The sequence below is a fragment of the Alosa sapidissima genome, chromosome 10 (assembly GCF_018492685.1).
Source record: "Alosa sapidissima isolate fAloSap1 chromosome 10, fAloSap1.pri, whole genome shotgun sequence".
NCBI lineage: Eukaryota > Metazoa > Chordata > Actinopteri > Clupeiformes > Clupeidae > Alosa > Alosa sapidissima.
The window spans coordinates 2,905,638-2,924,407 of NC_055966.1; the positions used below are offsets into that span (position 1 = coordinate 2,905,638).

Here is an 18,770-nt window from a genome sequence, read left to right on the forward strand (position 1 = left end):
ATTTACACAAATTAATGGTCGAATATTACTGATCATCATTGTTATTTAAGAACATGCAGTGTGCGTAGGGCACCAAAAACATCTTGCTTGTAAAAAAGCATCATACCGCACATTGTGGCGGGTCTGTTATTTACTGTAGGCTGCGCAAACCACAGGCCTTTATTTTGGGCAAGCCTGCATTCAAGGCCTTTTAGTGTCAATTTTGTCACCTATTTTTTATTTAGTCTTAGTCTTGTGACGAAATGTCCTTTTTAGTCTTTGTCATATTTAGTCATTCAAATATCATTTTTGTTAGTCAAGTTTTAGTCGACTAAAAGTCTCGTCATTTTAGTGTAGTTTTAGTCAAAAGAAAACTAAAGGCATCTTAGTCTTAGTCAGTTTTAGTCAACACATTTTAGTCTTTTTTTTTTTTTTTTATAACAAATTATTTCTGATAAATAGTCAAATAGTGTTTCACACATCTCAATTTTCCAACAATTTTGTGTGTCCACAGGGCTACTCGCCTCTTATAATTACTCATTCTGATTTTTTGTCAGTCAGTATGTTTACATGCACAGGTAAGTCGAGCTACAGTTATAGCTCGGCTGGGATTTGACCATAGACAGTAAAAGATTTGACTGGACCACTGTCATATTCGTAGACCAGTGTTTCTCAAAGTGTGGTCCGGGGATCACTGGTGGTCCGCAAGCTATCCCAAGTAGTCCGCGAGCAGACGTAGTAAAATATAATATAGATGAGTTGTTTGCAATATTGAACCAACTTGTATGTAAAAACAGTTCTGCAACACTGTCTATGTAAGATATGCCAGTTTAAATCATACAGTATGAATCCACACAATAAGCAAAGTGCAAAGACAATAAGCAAGGTGGTTCAGTGAGTAGGCCTATTGTGCAGACTAATTATAGGCTACTGTTGAAGTAGGTCTAATCTTTTTTTTTTTTTTTTTTAGCTAGGGTTAGTTAAGTGGTCCTGAAACTGAAAAAGTTTGAGAAACACCGTCATAGGCCAAAGTATTAATGTTTTACTCCGCCTCGCTAGATGGCGATATGCGCCCAAACACAACACATTCCCCAAACAGACTATCCATCTTAGCCATAGCTAACTTGCTAGCGAACTTTCCATATTAGCTTACTTGCTAGCAAACTTTGCATCATCAGTCTAACTAGTTAAATAGTTGACATTACATGATGAACATTTTCGTATGGACATTCTGGGGGATGTTAATTTGTATGAGAGAAACTTCAACTTCTGGGTATGTAGCATCGTGGCATAAAGCTTAGGTAGTTAGCTTGCTAACTCTGGCAGAAATCTCCAGTGTTCTTGTTCCATGTAGTTTCGTGTTGCAGCCACAGGGTTGCAGCAACAGCACGTAGACTAGCCTACATGAAAGCTGTTGCGTATGAACTCATTCGGAATATTTTGAAAACATAACAGCTAGATATTCTGTCTTTTCATTTTGTAGACGAAAATGAACAGAGATTTTATCTTAGTTTTTATTTCATGCAAAACATTTTAGTCTCGTCTTTTTTCGTCAACAATGCATCTTAAGATAGTCTTAGTCAGTGTTTCAGGACATTACTGCCGTCTCGTCATCGTCTCGTCTTAGTCATGAAATGACTAATTAGTCGTTGACGAACATATTTCCTCTCATCTGACGAAATTAACACTACTTCTGTTGAAGAATTTTATATAAAGCCTGCGCTAACAGTAATCCTCCTGCCCCTGATACCACAGCTGTGGATAGTGTGGAATGTTCAAGTAATAACACAATCCAATGTGTGCCTCAATTGTCCCCCGCTGACCACCGCACACATTTCTCTAGATTTTGCAACAAACTTACATGACACAATGCCATAAAATATGCCAGTTTTAGGACAGAGAATAATGTTTGTAATGATACCAGTTAGGCCTACGTTTAACAGTAACAAGTGTAATGAGCTATTCATTGTCGACGGTGCATGGTGAAGTGAAATTCTTACTTTGGAAAACAAACATTTGCCGATATCATCAGAATATTGCAACAGATTCTGTGTGTTCTGGACTGCAGGTAACTTGTTAAGCCAGTGGTTCTCAAACTTTTATTTCATTCCCCACTTTGATCATGGGGCATGACTGATGATAGTGGAGATAACGTGTTATCCCGAGGCCTTTGCAAGTCAGCATCTCCGACAGTAGTCTACCCTATTAAAAATACAAGTTTTCGATGTCTCAAACGGAGAGCCATACTTTATTGTTTTTAATGATCTCTATGCTACTCACAAAAATGTAGGCATGGGGACATGATGAAGTAGGCTATCCAACTGCCGTGTGTTAAATTATTGTGATTACGAGCCAGTGGTTTTCAAACATTGTGGGTGACTCGGACATCGAACTAAATGCAACAGGCTCATATCGTCCTCACATTCGCAAAATGAGGACCAGCGTTTTGTCAAATTGCAAATAGCGATTTGTTTTAACAAATTTTTATGATAGTAGCCTATACAAAAAGCACTTCATACTATCTTAATCTCGGAATATGGGGCGCGTCTGCAGTCAGCCAAATATGAATGGAATTCTGCAGCATAAAGCAGATGTATTTGTTTATTGTACAGAAAAATAATAATGACATGTCAAGCAGTCAATTGACTACATTGCAGTCAAAAAGTAGGGCAAATTGAGACACTTTTGATTTGCGTAGTTGCGTTACCCCCAACACTGACAATAACGTAGACAGCAAATTAAGATATTTTTTAGTTTTGTGGAGCGGCACCTGTAGACTATCAAAAGCAGATTTTGATTTTCACTACCACCGTTTAGTCAAGCCTTAAGCCATACCCAAGTAGCCTTAATCGAGGTAATGTTTAATTATGCATGATTTATTTTGTTATTGAATTCGTAGTCTGGGATTCCTCTCGGTAACAATTATGTTTAAAGGTAGCCTCCTGCTTTTTCAGAAGGGGCGGCAGTCAGGCTACTGAGAGAGCGATGTACAGTGGCAGAGCGACGCACAGTGGCTGTAAGTGGTACTAAAGCTTCACGCAGCTTCACGCCTCGTAATGCGCGACTGAAGTGGCCATTTGAAAGCGATGCCCACTGTAACGGAGAAAACATTTGAGAACCTGTTTGCAATTATGTACATAATGTAATCTGAAAACTGCTGCTGTGATTAAAAAAAACAATGCAACTGATCTCAGCTGGTACTCTGTCTAAAATGGAGTGGGATGTTATGTATATGTTGCAATAAAAACAGAATGTGAATCTGCAAATAAAAAGTGAAGGGGCCCGCTTGCACTGTTTGGGAACATGCTTCAGCTTGGCCCTCTTTCTCTGTGCCTGAAGTTATCAGACATTTCTGAAGATTCCATAGGCCTAATGGACACTTCATAGTAGGCTATTAGAATAAATCTGAATAAGATAAGTCTAAATATTTGTTGGACCAAATCAGGTAATAAATAAACTTGCTTGACACACCATTTCAGACTAACATTATTATATAAAATGGGGTAGACTAGGCTTTAATTTGTAAAATTGGTTTGAAATGTTTTAACATGCAGCCTAGGCTACTTACAGATTGTGGCATTGTGCTAGTGTGTTTAACCAACCAATAAAGTTGTGTGCATTACATGTTAAACTGTCCCCTGTAGACACATACTGCCATACAGACAATGCCATTTTCAGGGAAGACCTTGAATATTTCAGGAAAATAATGCTAAAATGAATTCTGCACATATTTAAACACTATTTCCCCATAGAGGAAGAGTCTAGGTGCTAAAATAGCCTGTCTGCAGTCCAGACCTGTCAAATTAGGTGAATCATGGAATGAAAAACATGATTAAAATAACCCCATACTGTTGAGCAACTGAAATCCTATATCGGGCAGGAGCATTTCATTCTTAAAACACTAGCAAATGGTCTCCTCAGTCCCTAAACATTTTGCAGAATGTTGTTAAACGAAGAGGTGAAGCAGCACAATGGTAAACATGCCCCCATCCCAACTTTTTTAAAAACATGTTGCTGGCATCAAATTCAAAATGAACATATTTTCCATGAAAGTCAAAATTTAAATTTTCAATATTTGATATGTTGTCTATGTCATTTTTGCAGCTAAATATGAGTTTAGGAAATAAGTATATTATCACATTCTGTTTTATATGCATTTTACACAACATCCCAACTTTTTCCTAAGTTGGGGTTGTATAAAAAGGAGAGAAAGTCACTTCAAAACAAGAACGGACAGGCAACATTGGAGAATTTCTCCGTAAAATCAACTGCATTCACCTGTGACTGGTGGTGTGACGGCCTGGTCCTCGTCGCAGTGTCTGTGTTCACTTTCCAAGCTCTTAAGTGCTGGCACATTACTCTCTCCGCCTTCTAATCCAGGCCTGAAGTTTAATCGCTTGCTCTCCCCTTCCTTAAGAGACACAAAAGTCCAACCAGAAATGACAGCTTAAAGGGATATTCCGCCATTTGGGGAATTACACTCATTTTCCACCTTCCATCGAGTTAAACAATTGAGTTTTACCTTTTCCCAGTTCATCCAGCCATTCTCTGAGTCTTACAGTAGCACTTTTAGCTCCAGCTCATTGAATCAGATTAGACCGTTAGCATCTCTGCTATAAGCTAACGGTCTAATCTGATTCAATGAGCTGAAGCTAAACGAGTTACTGTCAGACTAAGAACGGCTGGATGACGTAAAAATTATGTACAATAAACGTACACTTCGAATAGCCCAAACTGCTTTGGACTTGAGGCTTTGAATAAACAAATGACTATTCCGACTGCAAGGTCCCTGAAACAAGTGACGAGCTATGGTCCCGAATTTAAGGACTTCAGAATGGCACACATCTAGACAAGTCACTACTTCGTAAATTCTACACTAAATTCGTATACCGTTTAAGCCTCAGCTAACTTAACCAAGCATTTTTTGCCCCCCATAAATGCACAAATAGGCGGACACCAGACATAATTTCACTGCATTTCTTACTCCCAGTAACTATATGCATGTGACAATAAACTTCCTTGTATCCTTGTTTGTGATGCCGTTCATGGAGTCCAAGAGATTTTTATTGTTCATATGCCTGAAGCTCTGTTCAGTGGCCTCTCTATGGTTTTCTCTGGCCTTCCACAGAATCATGTTTTGTTCTTTTTGAGCTGTTGCCACACCCACCCGGTCCTTATTTCTAAATGCCAGCTTCTTTTTATTTATGCAGGCTTTGCTGTCCTTGGTAATATGAGGCTTATTATTGGCAAAGTGAAGGACCTCTTTTTTCAAAATTAACCTTCGCTACTACCAGCAGACGTTGCTTTTTTACTGCGTCGATTTGTGATTGAGTGCGCATCTAATGTAACAGCGGTGTCTTCACGGAGACATCCAGTTTCATTTTTGCTGTTGTTACGAGCAAGCTAGGGCCTATAGACTACGATATGGGAAATACTTTCTACGATCAGCTTCAGAAATGAATGGGTTTTCCTTGGCCTGTGCTACACCTTTCCACCAAGTTGTGCGAAAATTGTAGTTTTTGCGATGTGTAGCACATGGAAGCTCTTGATAGCGCATGCCACTAACGTCTATAAAAACAATATATTTATGGAATAAAACTAGACAGGTACCTCGGATTAGCATTGCTGTTTATTCTTAAACTGCAATTTTCAGCAGCCAGCGGAGGGCATTTAGCCTATTATGCTTCCGGACAATATTTTGCGTCTCCCCTAATTCTGAAGCAGTGGCACGGCTAAATGAAGAGGAAACACTGAGAAGAAAGTAAATGCTTTAAATAGGCTACATCAATACAATATATAATATGTGAACTGAAACTGGACGGGCCATAATAACATCTGACTAGTTTAGGCTACTTATTGTTAAATTGCAATGTGAGCGGCAGCCAGCAGGGGAGGATAGGTCGCAGGATCATTTAAAAAGCAAATGTGCGTCTGCCCTGATTCTGATACCGTGGCGGTATTAATTAAACTGTGGGGGGCCGCCATGCTGAAATAAATGTAGAGGAAACACTGCTCATTCCACTGTAACACCGTCTTTTGTTGAGGCCTTTTACCAGTTGAGAAGACTTTTCATACTAGTTGTCGACTACACGTCCATGGTGGTGCTAACATTACTAATGCTTCACCGTCAGATGCACTTTACAAACCAAAAACATGGTCTCTAATGGACCTTTCCGGTCTGTTAATCATAATAGCCTTAAAACCAATCAAATTGTCCAATTTTCCTGTAGCTCCTTCTTTTGTCCCACAAACAAACGGTGGCTCTGGTGGTGTGTGTAGATATCAGTTGCAGGTGGGCAATAATGAGCTAAGCTAATAACCTACTGCAGAATAAGTTAAAGGGCTTATAGAATGGATGAGCAGAGCATTTGACCTTGTTATGTCATGTTAACACAGAACATATGCAACTTAGGTCAGTCTAAGAAATGCTCAGATCATGCCATTTCTCAACAGTAACTATGGGGGCAGGAACAACCGCTCAAAAGCGGAAAGGTCCATGAGAAATAGAACACCAATAGCAATCCCCAATGTGTCGAGTGTACATAACCACCAAAATAAAAATGCACAAACATTATTTAAATTTCCTTAATATTCAAATAGAGGTTTAAGCAAAATATGTGGGTAGAGAGAGACACTCACTGTTGAGATGTCCAGGCCATCTACTGGTCCTCTCTGCATAGCTGAGGGCACAACCGTGTCAAAGTACAGTTTCAGCTCATCTTGAAGGTGAACAGCATCAATATCCTCATCTAAAGAGAAGGTTAATATTCAGAAGATAAACATCTACTTCATTAACACAAAAGCTATTAACGTCACTAATGTTAGCCAACCCACCTGTTCAACAAACAACCATCTCATCAATGCTAACAACTGAGTAATGATAGCTACATACATTGCTACTTTTTTTCCATTATATAAGGCAAGAGCCTTGGAAGAGCATTACTGATGTTAAATCTGCATCATGCATTAAATTATATTTCAATACAAAATACAGTTAACTCAAATGAATACAAAAAAAGAAGCACTGCTACTTGGGATTTGCAGAAGTCAAAGCGAAGCTTTTCAGGTGCTACCCAGGTAGCAGTGCTTTGCCTGAATGAGAACATGGTTCCAAGTATGTATATGCTTAGAAAATTGCTGTGTCTCATTTTACATTGCTATTTGTACATGTAACCATACAAGTCAAATGTAAATAGGAAAATGTTGGAGTTCTTTTGTCACTTTTAACTAGCTTAAAAGGAATTATCCGGAGTAAAATGCACTTTAGATCAATTTACGGATGATTGGGAGTACATACGTTGAGTTGACATCAAAATCATGTCATTTGGATGCGTTTTGAGAAAGTTCATTCAGAAAGTGCATTTTACTCCGGATAATTCCTTTAAGGCTAGTTGGAGCTGGCCACCTCAACGAACTATGCTAAGCTAGGCTAACGGTGGCTGCATCAGACTGAGTTACTGCAGGCACAGAGATGAGAAGAGTATGTCAGAGAATTTCTAATAGGAGTAAGTCATCTTTTCCAACTCTGGGGGAGACAGCAAATAAGCTAATTTCCCAAAATGTTGGCGCGTTCCTTTAGATGCCTGCCTTCTTAAATACTGGCTCATTTTCCCATTCTTGATGACATGTAAAACTAAAGTTGCCAGTTAAAGCTAATCTTGCACAAAACCGGCAACACTAAAGCAGCCTCCAACTGTTCCCTTTCCATCCTGCATTATTGGAAACGCAATGATAACACCTCTAACAACCTGACATTCCTAACCATTAACCATTCCTAAACCTGACATTCCTCATTACCATGATTATATTACTTAAGGCAAGATAGCAGACCTGACAGTCCGGTGTTGGAAATTTCAGATTTTGATTTGGATTCTTCAAGATTGACTTTTACCAGCATATCTGAGAAACAGTTATCAGCAAAGAAGTTCTCTGCATCACCTCTGTGAAGCAAAAGGGATGAAAATAGGTTAGAGGATCGACAGAATATGAAGATAGCATTAAACATATCTAGCCTAATTACAGAATGAGGCATGAATATTTTGAGTAGTAAGTGAAAATAAGTACATTCTGACAGCTTATAACAAATCATATATTTAAACAGAAGGTTATGAAGGTAAATTTGAGAATTGAGTGTAAAGGGTACAGTCTTGCTGCCCAAGTAAACTAAAGCTATGGAATACTAAGCAGAATGTATAGTTCCAATGTTAATACTGTAATATGGTTATGGTTATAGTTATGGATTTAGCAGACGCCTTTGTCCAAAGCGACACATAAATACAAACATAATAATATTTAAAATTGAACAGGGAACAGATTAGAATGTAGGTCAAATATAATAAGGATAATAGTTATAATACACAATAATATCAATTCAATCAATAGCCTAATAAAAAGCAATGGAAAAAAAGGGGAAAGTCAATAATAAAACAATAATGTCCATTCAATCAATAATATAAAAACAATGACATGCTAAGACTACATTAAGAAGAATATCAATAATAAACAATAATGTCAAACTTGAGGAACTTTGAAAACCACCGATGGGCTGCTAAGAAAGGCTCTGTTGTAGTTTCTAGATGATAGCCTACACATACAAAAGTGTGTAGGCCATCATCAATGTCAATTATACCTCTTATCAGTGTAGATTATTTATGGGTATCCTCATTTATTGTGATGTCCAAATTCCATGATAGTGTTTGTTTCACACAGTGTGTGGTTTGGACAGTGGCGGTTCAGACCTCCATGGGGCCCTAAGCAAAATCCTGCTAAGGGCCCCTCCAACCTGAACTCTGAGGGCCAAATTGTAACCATTTTTTGACAATCGCATCTGACACCTCAGTGCTCCCAATACAATCATCCCACCCCATTTAGAATTTCTACGGAAAGTACAAAATATAGTGTTTTTCCCCATAAAGGACTAGGAGAAATAAAAATAATTGTGTGTGAATCACCTTCACAGCTATAAATGCCCAGTTCTGGGCTGCTTGTTTTTGATGCTTGCTGTACATATCCCATTACAAAAAATAACTGCAGTTTTTTTCGAAGTACAGTTCAGTTATACTACCGTAGGCTATAGTGCAGTAGCCTAGTATTTTCATGTCCAAAATACTGCATTTCTGCAGTAAAATACAGTACTATATGCAGTACAATGCAATTTTGTTGTGTCCAAAATACATTTCCTGCATAAGAACTGCAAAAATTTCCTCCAAAACTGCAGTTTTGATACTCAAAAAACTGCAGTTTGACACTTGAAGTAAGCTAATGTAGCTTTTTTTTTTTTTTTTTAAAGGGTCTGGTTGCTTGTAGCCTACTGGCTGAGGCTGACTGTTCTTCATCTGTGTCAGTAGGCTATACTTGCCAAAGACATAGGATAGGCTACTGAGCTGGCTCCCCCTGATTCCCTTCAATATTTTTTCATACATAGACTATTTTAAATAATCATTTTAATAGTTCATGTAGGCCTAAATTACGTTGTGCATCTATTGTCCAGTATGCACAGCAAATCAATACATTAGGCTACTTTCCATTTGGCATAGGCTGCGTTCAGTTGTAGGCTATCTAAACCAACTAAAGCTTGACTTAAATTATTGTAAAACCATTTACTTCTTTTAAAAATGTATTGGACGAGTGAAATCACCGATTAGTTTCGACGGTTCGTGTTTCTGCTGAAAAACCGCTAGTTTCATCCCCAGCTGCACGTTATTTTGAACGCATTTAAAGACGCGGTTATATAAATGTAGCCAGTCGCCCACATTTAAAAAACAGAATATGCGATTATATTTCACAACTTTAAGATGTACTGTGACACAAATTGCAGCAACAACTTGACCATTGGACAATCCTACCACAAAACCTTTCCTGCAAAGTTTTTGCCGACATAAAAAGTGGAATATGAACGCATTTCATCACACCTGACAAGTAAACGGAGCTGTGGCTGTTCGCGATTTGACGGATTCTGAGAGCTAGCGGGATATTTGCGCGGCTCTCACCTGCTCTGATTCGGATCACGTAAAGATTATAAAAACTGATTATTTTTCGATTTATGGCAGGTTTTTAATGCGTTACGGAGAAGAGAGACTGGCGTTGGTCACGGTTTGGAAGTGGACTACTTTTTTTTTTGACGACGTAGTTAAGGCGGCAGGCATGTTTTGCCAAGTGCTGCGGGAAACCCTGGAAAATGATCTTACACTGCAGCTGTGCCTACACTGCAAGATGATCAGCGAATGTATAGCTTTGTGTACGTATTTATTTTTTGCAAATCCCTGTGCATAAAGTAGCTGATAAGTTAAGCTAATCTTAGCTTAAGCTCAGTTCTTACAGGTTTGCCAACCCAGCAACCTGCTGTCTTTCTTTCATGTTAAATAGCATTTTACTACACCTCTGCATGGAGCTTTTTAGAGAGAGCTTATGAAGAATCTAACATTATCTCTGTTGTTCCAGTTCAGGTAAAAGGGGAAAAAAGGGGAGCATTGTGTGGAAAGATAAAACCGGTCACAACTAGAGGTATTTGGGACATGCTGTCCTGGGAAAACATTTTGAAAGATATTCACTTTACATGCTAATTTCTACATGTGGGTACTACATTCAATTGGCCGTCTTCACGCGTGATTCTCACGTGACCTCACACGTGAACCATGCAGCTTCTATTTACATTTCCCCAGTGAAGCTGCAATGACCCAAACAACCACCAGATGGCACTTGTGAGCAGGGTTAGGAACGTTGGCTTTTGCCGCTTTGAGTCTGCGTGCCATTATGCCACAGTACAGTACAGTGGCCCTTCCGCGGCACACCGTTGACATGTGAATACATTGAGCCAATCATGTGGTGTGTTGTGAATACATCGAGCCAATCATGTGGTGTGATCTCGCAGCTGGAGCAAGGTTGGTGTCGAGAAGCCTTGCGCACGCGCATTTCTGCCGAAATAGATGCCCGATAAGTCCCCAAAAAGCAGTGCAATATGGCCGCCGAGTGGAGGGACTTGCCTAAAAGGACTTTGGTAAAACCATGGCCAAAGCACAAACAAAAACACAAAGTTCGGACTATGAGACCTTTCTAATGGGAATATACTGGCTGTAGCATTGATGTCTCATAAGCCAGTACTTTGTCTCATATTTCCTAATCTTTTCTAGCATTTTATGGTCATTTTAAGCTTGATATGAAGAACTTCATATGATACTTTTTACCTAATTTTGAGTAAGGAGTGAAATTCTTCAGTGGGTGCATACTCACAAGTCATCCTTAAAGCTTAGGGAAAATCTTTGCTTCTCCTCAGAGCTCAGAGTCTGTTCAAGAGAGAATTTATCATCTTCTAGGTATGATGCTTGAGTATCTATTATTCTGGAAGAAACAATGATGGAGATGGAAATGTTTAACTACAAAATTTCAGTCACATATCTGACTAGTATCAAATGCTTTTCATACAAACCCTATCATCTTACAGTGTAAAATATTTTACAATCATTTATAAGTGGAAATAAACAATTTCCTCTGACTAAGTACTGAGCAACAACAAATTGACAAAAACCTCTTTAAACAGTAACGTCAAACAGTTTATGATGTCATACATGCATTTTTACTTTAATATACATAATCCTATACATCAGCTATAGACTGGTTTTGTGTGCTCATATAATGTGTGATGTAATTAGTAGAATTCTTTTTTGCTTGCCTATTTGGCTGCCCATTACTGATTTCATTTGTATGAGCAATTGCCAAAATGTGTGACAATATAACCTCTACACACAGAGTAACTTCAAATGAAAATAGGATTTTGAAAGTGTCAAGTTGATTTTTCGAAAAAATAATATTCTTACAGCAAATACATTTTGATGCTTTCTGATTATTGTTGCCAAGTTTGACCTGAATGACCTTCTTCTACCACTTTCTCCTCCAACCACACTTTGACTATAGTACTTATAATGTCGGCACTCTTATCCTGTTGTAATAGTATTGACAAATGTAGTAGTAATTCCAAGCTAAGGTCTCCTCTGCAACGTAGCTTGAATTTTTTACTCTTCTGTAAATGTATATCAGGTTTATATGCCAAGTATACTTGCGTATACAAGGAATTTGGTCTCTGCATTTATCCCATCCGTGTATTAGTGAACACACAGAGCACACAGTGAACACACAGTGAGGTGAAGCACACACTAAACCAGAGCAGAGACCTGCCTTGCTACAGCGGCGCTCGGGGAGCAGTGAGTGGTTAGATGCCTTGCACAAGGGCACATCAGCAATGGATGTGGGCATGGGGGAGCAGTGCTCAACTGGCTCTGATGAATGTCTGAGAAACTCCATCGCTACCTTGTTCTAGCCGGTGCCTGGCGTGTATATGTGTAGTGCCATAGAGCAATTTGTTACATTGCGAGACCGCGAGACTTTCTGACTGAGGCTGGCGGCTTGCCAGACCAAAGTTGAAAGGCTGTTTTTTCTGCTCACAGACGCTAAGGGGAAGCGAGACAGCCACCATTCAACCTGGAAAATGTCATGTGTCCGAAGAAATGTCAGAAGCTGATGGTCTAATCAGATTTAATGATCTATGCTAGGCTGGAGCTAAAACTGATACCACCAGACTCAGAACGGCTGGATGAACTGGAGAAAGGTAAAAATCAATTGTTTAACTCAAGGGGGAGGTGGAAAATGAGTGTAATGTGGAGTATGAATTGATTTTTTCCGGACATTACACATGGCACCTTTAAGGTAAAGTAAATTACGCTAAAAAAAAACTGCATAGTTCCCCTTTACTCTTAAATTGTGTATTGCATTCTGTTTTTAGTTATTCTTTGTAAAACAATGTGTTACTCCTGTCTGTGAAAATCGCAATATAAATAAATTCTTACTTACAGTCAATAATTTCTTGGACTTTAAATCACACACTAATAAGTTATTACAGCCTACCTGTTCGCTCTTATTTTAGCAACAGTGGAGGCAGCAACAGGTATCCCTAAAGTCGGGCCGAGTGTCAGATTCTCCAAGGAGGACTGGTCACTGGTACTATTTGAGAGAAGGCTGGGAAAAGACTCATCCACAATGTTTCCGAAATTCTCCATCATGTCAGCCTCAGTTAAACAGTCAGCAGAAGATGAACTGTAAAGAAATAGGGAAGGGAAGAGACATTCATGTCACTTAGACATTACAATACTGGTGCTGAATTTACTTTGGCAGTGATAAAGCAGCATAAGCAGTCAGAACCAATTCAGTCAGAGAAGAGAATATTAATTTCAATATCCAATAAGTTTTATTTATATGGAGGCGCGGCTCTGCTCTGGATCCTCCCTGTCCTTCAGCGTGCATACTGATAGCCTAAGGGCCAATTTACACAGTGTTTCCCATACATACCACAACAAGATCAACACTGGCCATCACACAAATCATCTATGTTGTACTATTTAAATTAGATAAAATCTTTTCATTGACCTGCGCTTTTCACTCTCGCAGTCTTTCCTTGCCCTGTCCCGCTCTCTCTCCTAACGGACCTGCCGCCTCTCTGCATGTAGGCCTACATTTAACAAAACATTAACAATTGCTGAAGGATTGTTGTTGGCACAAAGAAGCATTAGAAGATGACGGGCTAAATTGCTATTAAATCTGCTTAGAATCGTGACCATGCTGCGCAAATTTGTTCAAAACTGAACTCAACTCTGCTAAGGTCTTATCACACCATAGTAAATTGGGGAGACTAAACTAATTTAAGTTATGCAATCAAGCCATATCTCTAAGCCAGAGGCGGCTCCTTCATTGAGGAAAGGGAGGAACACCCTCCCTAAAATTTCAGAGAAAAATAAAAAATATATAAAGTGAATTACTAATCTGATAAATTACTGTTAATATTACTATTTGAACACTTTGAATGAACAAAATCGTTCCCCTATGTCAAAATGCCAACAGAAAATTACTGTCTGGAGGAGCTTCCTCCTCAAGCCCCTTATTGAATAATGTTTATTTTGTGAGCGAGATCCAGACGTAGCCTACTTGGGATTTTGTGCAGCTACTTCTGTTCACGTAGTATTAATGAGACAGTCACATTTTTTCCTACATGGTATTATATGGAGAGAAAACATTTGCCTTTGAGTATTTTAATATTCAGTTGTAAACAAAGAACCCTTCTCATGTAAGCCTTTTGTAAATGGGCTGAAGTTCGCTCTAAATATCTACGTGTATCGATTATGCTAACCGTTAGCATCTCTAAGGGATTTCTTATATACATTAGCCATAAGATAACGCATTAGTTTCTATTCTGTAACTTGGAATGCTAGCCTACATGATTTCTCTTAAACAAAACATCGAAGGAAATAACTTAGATGGTACTCTGTTGGTCTGCTTAGTTTTACAGTGAATCCTAAGTAAAGGTTTTTGAAAGGAACTTAAGCTTCAGACTTTCTCTTGGGAAACTGTTAGGCCTAGTCATCTTCTTTAATGTAGCTGGCTAGACCATGTCATTGCCACACACAAGTGGGCAAAATTGGAAATGTGTCAGAGTGACAATGCATTGGTTGATTTGCTTAAAAAGTCACAGGATAGGTTATTGGTTATTATTGTATTGATGCTATTCATAAATAATGAGCTGTAAAGTAATTCAGACTTCTACAATTTTTTTAAAGGATAGACTAATTATCGTTATCGTCGAAATCACAAAAAAAAAAAAAGAGATATTATTTTTTGTCCATATCGCCACTGAGTAATACACTTTTTTTCCGAAATCAATGCTAACGTGACGTAATTTAAGTAATGAGCATGCGACCAGACCGGGTGAAAGCGTCGCACAGGACCCCCGAGAAGGTCAAAACAGCATTTATTGCACAACACTGCCAGTTAAAATGCTAGTACATACTGCTGCTATAAATGTGTCTGGGTAGGTGGCCTACATACACTATTGTTCACATATGCCACCAACACCATCACAACCTCACATTTGCCACAAACACCAATCAAGTGGACATTCCTTCCTCCGTTATTTTTTTAACCACCGGCCGTCACTGCTCTAAGCTAACGTTAGAATACTGTTTGGATGTCGAGCTTAGCATGCTTAGTTACAGCTGCTTGTCAATTTCAATTAAGCTACTTGTGCAAGGCTCTATTGAATTTATTGACTGACACTGAATGTTTGCAAAATCCCGATGTAAATGGAAAAGTGAAAATGGAAAAGTGAGTCCAAAACTCAAAAGTGCTCGTCCCAAAGAGAAGTACGAACCTTATTTTAACTAACTACATAGAAAACATTATGAATTGCGTCCACGCATCAGTAGCCTTTTAACTGCGTTAAAACTGCAAGCTTCCTCTCTCATGACCTACACACTACCAAGACAGTCTTAAAGTGATAGGAACTCAATTAGACCTACACAATATATTGACATCAAAGATATAGATAGGAAAAAAATGTTAGTGTAGACTAGAGCCATGTGCCAGGAACCCTTCGGTTATGTCAGTTTTCAGCAGACAGAAGACTTACCGAAAACAATAGCAGCAAGCTAAAATTAGCAATAAATGGTAAACCTATATATCGTGAGTACACATAATAAAGGCTAATATTTCAAACAAGCTGTCTAAAACTGTTAAATGTGTTTATTATATGAATGACTTTAAGAGGCTTAACTTTACTATGTAACATTTTAAGACAGGTGAAGGGTTGTAAAGTGGCAAAGAAAATTGAGAAGAAATGTAAGAACTTTGTTTTCAAGAATCTCATTTGTTCTCAAGTTTTTTCTTAGAGAAAATCTTAAAGGTGCTCTAAGTGAGGTCATACCTTTTTTAGGCTAAAACATTTTGTCACTTACAGCAAACATCACCTCACCATCCGCTAGCTGCCTGTGTCCTGACACTGTAAAAAAAAAAAACACGATCTCTGTAGACAACCCAGGCCACAAAACAACTTGGGCAAAGCTTGCCCATAAAAACATAACAAATTGTTCCACCAAATCACCAACGAGATGTGCGTTAAGGAGAGTTTTAATTGCATGGGAGGGAGGGGGAGGAAGTAGTGAGCTAACTTTCTGTTTTGTTTGAACGTCAACAGAAGTGATTTTACCCAGCATCACTTAGAGCAGGGGTTCCCAAACTTTTCCACGACAAGGCCCCCCAAATACCACTAGGTTCTGGCCAAGGACCCCCTTGATGTGTTATTAAACCCATCGACAATACTACGGCAAATGTAAAAATACATTAAGCTAATCTAATAATTATTTTAGCCACAACCACATCGCGATGGAGCATACAAATTTATTTGGGGCTTTCTGCTATATGAGAGCCATCACTCTACTATTATTCCCAGTCATTACCATGGGAAATATGTTCAGATATGCGTCACATTATTATAATGGCATTGTATAACAACCCTCATAGTATATTTTAAATGTATTTATTTCTTGCTTTCATTTTCCCCTCCAACTTGCTGAGGCCCCCCTGGCGGCCCCGGCCCCCACTTTGAAAACCACTGGCTTACAGTGGCTGGTATCAGAATCATAAGTTGGTAAAATTGCACCATGTGAAGGGTTTTAGATAGATAGAGATATGATTTGAATTAAAGTTTGTTGTACAGTAGGCATAGGCTACAGTCCGATTCAGTTCAGTTAGAACAGACATGTCAAAGTCAAGGCCCGCCCGAATGAATTATCTACGGCCCCCGGGATGATATTTGATTAGTATTAGAACCGGCCCGCAGGCCACAGCCGCCGGCTGCTGTTTTGCACGCACCAATACTCCATTCCCTACAACGCAACGGTAACCCACACAAACTCACTGCGGCGCCGCAAGTGGGCCTCGGCTTCATTATTCATCAGTATTCAGTCAGGGCAGATGTCAACTTTCAGCTACCCCCCTCCCCAGTGTTGTGCCTTAACACGTTCATTGAACGAAAGTTCATGAACTCGTTCATATTTTGAGCGAACGTGAACTGAACGTACTGTATTGCCTGATGAACGTTACTGTGAACTCGTTCATTCTGGTGTCTGTGAACGGCCCGCTCTTTCAGTTTAACTTCGTTGAATAGGGTGCCAGATTTCTACAGAGCCTTCCACGCGAACAACCCGGCTAAAATACACTGTAAAAAGGCCTTAATATGGCAGCATGCAGGTCACCATTTGTCAAACTATGGGCCGCGGTCCGCAATGTGGACAATGGTCTGCAGAGTGAAATTATTCCCAGGCCATCGTCTGATAATTTGCTGCGCAATTGATCAAGGAGCCGGGCGCGGACAGAAAAAGAAAACAAACATTTCTGCAATTAGGAAATACTTGTTTGGTGTCATCAAACGTAGAGGCATAGAATTAAGTCATGGTATGAGCGTTTATTCAATGCATGCGTGTGCACGTTGGTAGCAAAGCTAAGCTTCAACCTATTGGAAGGCTATTTAATTATGAAACGACATTTAATAGAACGATGTGGATTTATGCAACTTCCATAAAAAACAGAGCACAGACTATATAAAACACTGTTTGGCATTAAGTATTAAAGTCAGCCAAAAGCTATTAATTAGTCTTGGTTAAAGATCTCCAGATCAGTGATTTACACATGATCTGATCCGCCATTTACCATTCACAAAAGCTGGTATTGTGTTTCCTGAATCCTTACATTCAGGCATTCAAATTAAATGTAATTAAATAGCATATATATTCTATTAGTGTATGCTGCTTGCATGAGGGAAACATCCCAAAACAACGGCACCCATATAATTCCTGTTGTTTTGAGAAGTATTTCTCATGCAAGCATCATGCAACAATGCAAAAACAATGAAACTATTGTAGGCCTAATTATATTTTACATTAGTAAAGCAGTACTCTGATGTGCATGTTTTCACAAACTTTTGTGAACAATCTTAGCACTTTAAACATTGACTGTTTTGAAGTGCATGTATAGCAATATAGTATAGCCTAAAAATAATAATAATTGTGATATCATTATGATAATTTGATGGGGGGTGGGAGGAGGGGGTGGGTTCATGTAGGTGGGCCCTGTGACCCCAAAGTATGCCTTGACTGGGCCTCAGGTCAAAGAAGTTTGAGAAAGGCTGATGTAGACGACAAAACAGCAAGGATGCATCGTATGATCATTTAAAAAAGTTTTATGACAAGGTCGGTGAGGATGGGGAAAATCGTACATTTCTGTGCAAACTTTGCCCGCACTTCAGTCACAGTCATTATTAATTTAATCATTAAATAAAATACAGTACACGGCTTGGTTCAATAGGTTACGTGCAGTCATTTTAATGTTTTAATAAACATTGAACCAGTCCGGCCCTCGGCTTGTAGCAAATTTGGTTTTTTGGCCCTCTAATGTATTTGACTTTGACATCCCTGAGTTAGAACAATATAGGTCCATTTGAGGACATGTTTCAAGGCGGTCACATGTGCAACAAAATACTACATACTGCGTCATTATCCGCCAGCACTGAATGAATAACAATTAGTTTTCCGACTTTTACAGCCTACTGGAACTCAGCTGATAAGTGATTAGCGGCTCTGAGGTAAATGGAACGCGGCATAGAACCCCACCATATTACTTTGACATTAATTTACGTTAGACTATTAACATTACAAGAAATATCGGTCATATTAATGTAACTTCAGCTTTCAGCTACCATTTAGATGTAAGTTACTTTAAATTACGTAAAACGTGTTTGCTCCCTTTAAGTTAGTTGACGCTTGAAGTTAGCCATATCGACAGACAGCTAACGATGAAATTAAAAGTTCCCATGTTGGCACAAATGTACGTTATTCATGATCAAGCTAACTCTTAACGCTTACAAAAGTACCTCGACAATGTCATTAGCAGCTACAACATGATTTAACGTCCTAAAT

General features: G+C 38.9%; 1 protein-coding gene across 9 annotated transcripts in view; it reads right to left on the reverse strand.

The window, feature by feature from the left end:
• cep192 (centrosomal protein 192) overlaps positions 1–18,770 on the reverse strand; it is an 87,881-nt gene that overhangs the window by 68,404 nt on the left and 707 nt on the right. For 5 of the 9 annotated variants that reach the window (XM_042107481.1, XM_042107476.1, XM_042107483.1 and 2 more), the window contains exons 2-6: positions 12,877–13,065; positions 11,209–11,316; positions 7,810–7,919; positions 6,619–6,728; positions 4,258–4,390 (exon numbers count right to left, since the gene is read on the reverse strand). In XM_042107481.1, coding sequence (XP_041963415.1) covers positions 4,258–4,390; positions 6,619–6,728; positions 7,810–7,919; positions 11,209–11,316; positions 12,877–13,031 — 616 coding nt within the window. In that variant the 5' untranslated portion in view covers positions 13,032–13,065. Of the gene's footprint in view, positions 1–4,254; positions 4,391–6,618; positions 6,729–7,809; positions 7,920–11,208; positions 11,317–12,876; positions 13,066–13,395; positions 13,417–15,721; positions 15,797–18,770 lie in introns of those variants that run through there. The other 4 variants (XM_042107477.1, XM_042107479.1, XM_042107480.1 and 1 more) reach the window with 4 other exon arrangements.